Raw genomic sequence first — 4,702 nt, 5'->3', positions numbered from 1 at the left:
CAGGGATCTTAACATGCTTGATTTGGCATGTCCCCAATTTCTCTCTGAATTCACTGGAAGCAATCACCTCATGAATCATGTCACATCCAGCCACAAATGACTTAGCATTGTCACTATAAATATGCGAAGGAATCCCATAAATATTTGAAAATCGAATCAAGGCCATTAGGAATGAGTGAAAAGACATATCCTCAATCAGTTCTAGATGAACTGACTGTACCTCCAAACAAGTAAAGACCAGGATATACATCTTCACCCTCTCCCCACCTCTCAGAACCCACAGATGACCTGTGTGCAAAAATGGTCTTATCATATTCACCCGATGTTTAGGTAAATCAGTCATTTTGGGGTAGGTAAATGGAATAGAGTTAAATTTCTGGCACAAGGAGCATCCTGATAAAATTCTCTTTACCGCCTGCCTACCCTGGGGTATCCAGTACCCAGATAACCTGACCTTATTCAAGGTAGCAGGAACACCCAGATGCTTACACTGGTGGTGACAGTCCAATATTATGAGATTAGTAAGATGGTGATCCTTAGCAATAAGCAAGGGATTAACTATCTCGTATTCATATACAGAGACCTTCCCAATTCTTCCCTTGGATCGAATTAATCCTTCCTTATCCAAAAAAAGGTTTAGACTTCCCACTCTCGGTGGTATTGACCTACCTGAAGGATTTTGTAAGTATTCTAATTCCTCCCAGAAGGATTGTCTCTGCATCACTTTAATCAAGTGTGTCCGAGCCATCTTACCAAAGTCGGAGTCTCCTTTCCTCAACCTATTAATAAACTTGAACACACATGTGGTGACATTTAATAGTTTAGACAATGAAGAATATCATATTGCACAACTGGCTCCTCCTGGCTGTGCGAAACAGCACAAACCATCGAAGATACAATCTTTTTGCTTTCTGGGCTCAAACAATTCAAAGGATTTTCAGGCCAAGAAATCGGTTGGTCTTTTAGCCAAGATGGTCCAGAAACCCAATATTCCAAATTGGCCCTCAGTTTAGAGGTAGGAATACCCCTGGTGATAAGGTCAGCGGGATTCTGTGCAGTTGGCACATATTTAAACTGAATGGCCACACCAAATTTAGACATCAATTCAGCCTCCCATTGACTAATGTCCTTCAATCTATTCATGGCAAAAACATTCTTGCTTAATAGCCTTGTGACCAACCAGGATAATACTATTTGTGAATCAACTGCAAGAAATACCTTTTTGAAACTTACATTAGAATAGGCCTTCAACAAAGTCGGGAGGCACTTGATGGCCAAGAAGGCCGATAAAAGCTCCAGAGTTGGTAAACTCTTCGATTTAAGAGGCGCCACCTTTGCCTTGGAAAAAACCAGAGATGAAACCTTCCCCTGGACTGCATATGCTGCAAATCCATATGCCCTTTTGGATGCATCATAAAACAGAAATAATTCAGCTTCCCTTCCTTCGTCAAGGGTTTTTCTAGGGAAGGTAACAGAACCAAGTTCTGACAATTCATGAGCGATGACTGCCCATTTGGATTGAAGTTCACTTGGCACAATTTCATCCCACTCAAAACCTAATTTCCACAACTCACTAACAAGAGTATGTGCCTGTATAGATACCGGCAAACATAATGAGAGTGGATCGAATATCCTTGATTCTTCAGACAGTATATGCCTTTTAGTTGCTGCCTCAGGGTTACAATTATAGGAAGCAGTATTGATGGTATCAGTAAGAGGATCGTAACGATAACCTAATACTTTCTCCCAAGGACAGCTGTGACTCACAAGAGTACCATCTCTCCTCATTAAATCGTGTAATTCTGTATGATTAGAATTGCAAGATTGGAGTATGAATCCTCCTTCTTGCAATCTTTCTACTGCTCGTGTATACAAGCCCGTTAACTCATCCAAGGAATTGCTTGTTTTAATCAGATTATCTACATAAAAATTAGACTGTAACATCCCAGTGCAATCATCCAAAGGATAACGCCCAGCATGAAATTTTAGTATGCAATTCAAGATGAATGGGCTTGCACTAAACCCAAATAAGATTGTTGTGTAACGATAACACATTAGCTTATTATTTTTTCGCAGAAAGAAACAAAATTTATTCTTATCAGATTCACTAGCTAATCGAATCATCAAGAATGCCTTCTTGATGTCTGCTAAAAATACATACCTATTTGTTCGGAAAAGCAGAGTTAAATCAAGCATGTCCCCTGTTAAGTTGATCCCAGGATAAGCAGCATCATTTAGAGAGACAGAGTTCTTAGTTTTAAAAGAACAGTTAAAAACTGGTCGAATTTTAGTTGTAGTTGCATGCTCGTCTTTGAACACGGGTCTATGTGGAACCCACACATAATGCTTGTATTCCTGAGGGGAGCATTCTAGGGGTTCAATTATCCCTTCTCTTTCTTGGTCTTCAAAAACCTTAATATACTCCTCATATAAGTCCTTCTTCTTTAAATTGAATACTACTCTGTCCAGCACCTTAAGTGCTATATGATGGTTAGATTGAACCTGAGATAACCTATCCTTATGCCAAGGCAATTTAACCAAATAATGACCATCTTTATAAACTATGTTTTGCATGAATTCTTCCATCTTTTGATTGTCATAGTCAGAAACCGATTCTATGTCCGGCAGTCCCAAGGATTCTAGACTAAACATCCATTCTAAGCCCCGATCCATAGTGCTTCCTTCAAAAATGTCGGCAAATGGATCCACATAGGTCGGAACAGGATTCACAATACTATTAACCAAAGAATCGTTACAATAGTACTGCCTGTCAATTTCATAGCTCAAGGCTCCCGGAGTTATAGCAATCTTACTGATTTGGTTCTCATGCAAAAAATGTTTTGTATTTCCTATGGGGATAATGCCAGCGGATGTCTGCCAAGCCGCACCATTCATGCATCGTGTTATCTTCATGGGACGCATATATTGAATCAAATCAATTCCCATGAGACCCCACAATTGTACACTGCCACTCTCTATCTCTGCAGCAAAGGTATAATTCAGTTTTCTTAGGTTTTCCCAAACCAGAGGAAGGTCTGGTACTTTGTGAGACAGATTCAATTCGCAATCAATTAGAATAGGTAGTTGGGGGGCTACTCCCGGCAAGACCTCTACAACTGCTGTTAACTGCTTGAAAACGCGGCGTTTTCTCCCCACAAAGGTCACAACGTCCATGGCCACCTCCTCCCATGAGTCTGGATCGCACTTCAGGTGCTGAAGAACCCTTTCAGAGAAATATGACCTCTGACTGCCCGAGTCAATAAGGCAATTCAGAGAAACTGAGGAGGCTCCCCTTTTAATTGTGATGTTGACCATTGGCAGTAGGTTTTGAATGTCCCCAAGTTTTGTACTTATGCTAGTATTTATTTCTGTTTCCTCTAGTACAAATTGAGGACACATAGAAGCATAATGCCTCCGAGACTTACAGTACCTGCAAGGGAATCTAAATCCCTTGACTCCTGGACAGGCTTTCTGATCATGGCTGGCAACTGTGCAGAATTCACGCAATCCAAGTTGCCTACAGCGTTGCAGGCGCTCATTGTATGAGGGATAGGTAGTACATTGAGAACTAGTGTGTCCATTTCTTGCACAAAAATTGCAATAAGGAATCTTGTCTTCCAAGTCTAGGTCTGCGTGAAAACTTTGTAATGCAGAATTTTTAGGTGGGCTTCTCGTCCAAACAGCATTTGACCTTGGCTTAAACCGTGGAATTAGTTCTGTCTTAGGAGTTGAAATAGGTTTAATCCGGAGTAATGCTTTAATAACTTCGTGATTATACTGCAGTATGCAGTTCAAGCCAGGATATGGTGTGCTAGAGCCTCTAATGAGCTCTGCCTTTATCTCATCAGGGATCTTATCAAATAGGATGAGCCACCAGACATCCACTTCCGGAGTCCTCAACTAAAAAATCATAACCATAGTCTGAATCTAACTCACCAAGTTCATACTGAACCTGGGAAAGATATTCCTTTAGTTGTTCATAAGACTTGTCCACCTTAGGTGTAGACTGCACTATTCTTTTAAAAATTTCTTCCCTAATGGCTTCTCTGTCCCAGTATTCCTCCTTTAAAATATTTATGGCCACATCATAATTATGGTCATTTTCTGACAGGTGATGGATCAGATGAAATGGCCGACCTATCACATATGCCTTAAGGCATATGAGTTTTTCCTTCTTTGAGCTCACTCCAGATGTGCAAAACTCAAAACGGGTTAGGAAATCCCGCAGGGCAAATTTATTGGTTTTATCAACGCCAGTAAATGTTGGACATGTTATTTTAGGCTTCGCTAATTCAATGCCAGATTGAGCTGGGGAAGGTAGAGTGGGAGGAGTTGAGGTTACTAAAGGGGAATGGATCTCTGGAACCGGTAAGGAAGCATCTAACTGCGACAATAATTTATTCACCCTGGTTTTGTAAGTGAAACTGTCTGTCAAACAGCTCCTCATCTCAATCGATGGTGTCTCCTTCATTATTTTCTTGTCAATATGCAATAACTCTTGGAGCCACTGGAGAATGTCTCATTTATGAAGTTCTAATACATCTCTCTCAAGAGGTTCAAGTCCATTAAGATTTTCTAGTGTTAAGTCTATCATCGTACGAGTGACTCTCTGATCTTCCAATAAGGATGACCGTGATGATTGTTCAACTTGTAAAGAATTCATTCTAATATAAAAAACAGTATCTGTTGCAATGTATAGCGA

At 40.4% G+C, this 4,702-nt stretch overlaps 1 protein-coding gene across 1 annotated transcript; it reads right to left on the bottom strand.

Moving 5' to 3' along the window:
• Positions 1-813: 813 nt before the first annotated feature.
• On the bottom strand, positions 814-2,922 carry LOC145286473 (uncharacterized). The gene has a single exon (XM_080135380.1). It carries the CDS (start codon positions 2,920-2,922, stop codon positions 814-816), a length of 2,109 nt encoding a protein of 702 aa, XP_079991506.1.
• Between the last annotated feature and the right edge of the window lie 1,780 nt (positions 2,923-4,702).

The sequence above is a fragment of the Euprymna scolopes genome, chromosome 10, assembly GCF_053919585.1.
Source record: "Euprymna scolopes isolate OS-2025 chromosome 10, ASM5391958v1, whole genome shotgun sequence".
In the NCBI taxonomy this organism is placed as follows: Eukaryota; Metazoa; Mollusca; class Cephalopoda; order Sepiida; family Sepiolidae; genus Euprymna; species Euprymna scolopes.
This window is presented reverse-complemented; position numbering and strand designations above follow the sequence as displayed.

What these genes read in the sequence shown, in the direction of transcription:
- LOC145286473 (XM_080135380.1), bottom strand. Translation starts at nt 2,922, where the DNA reads ATGCGTCCCATGAAGATAACACGATGCATGAATGGTGCGGCTTGGCAG.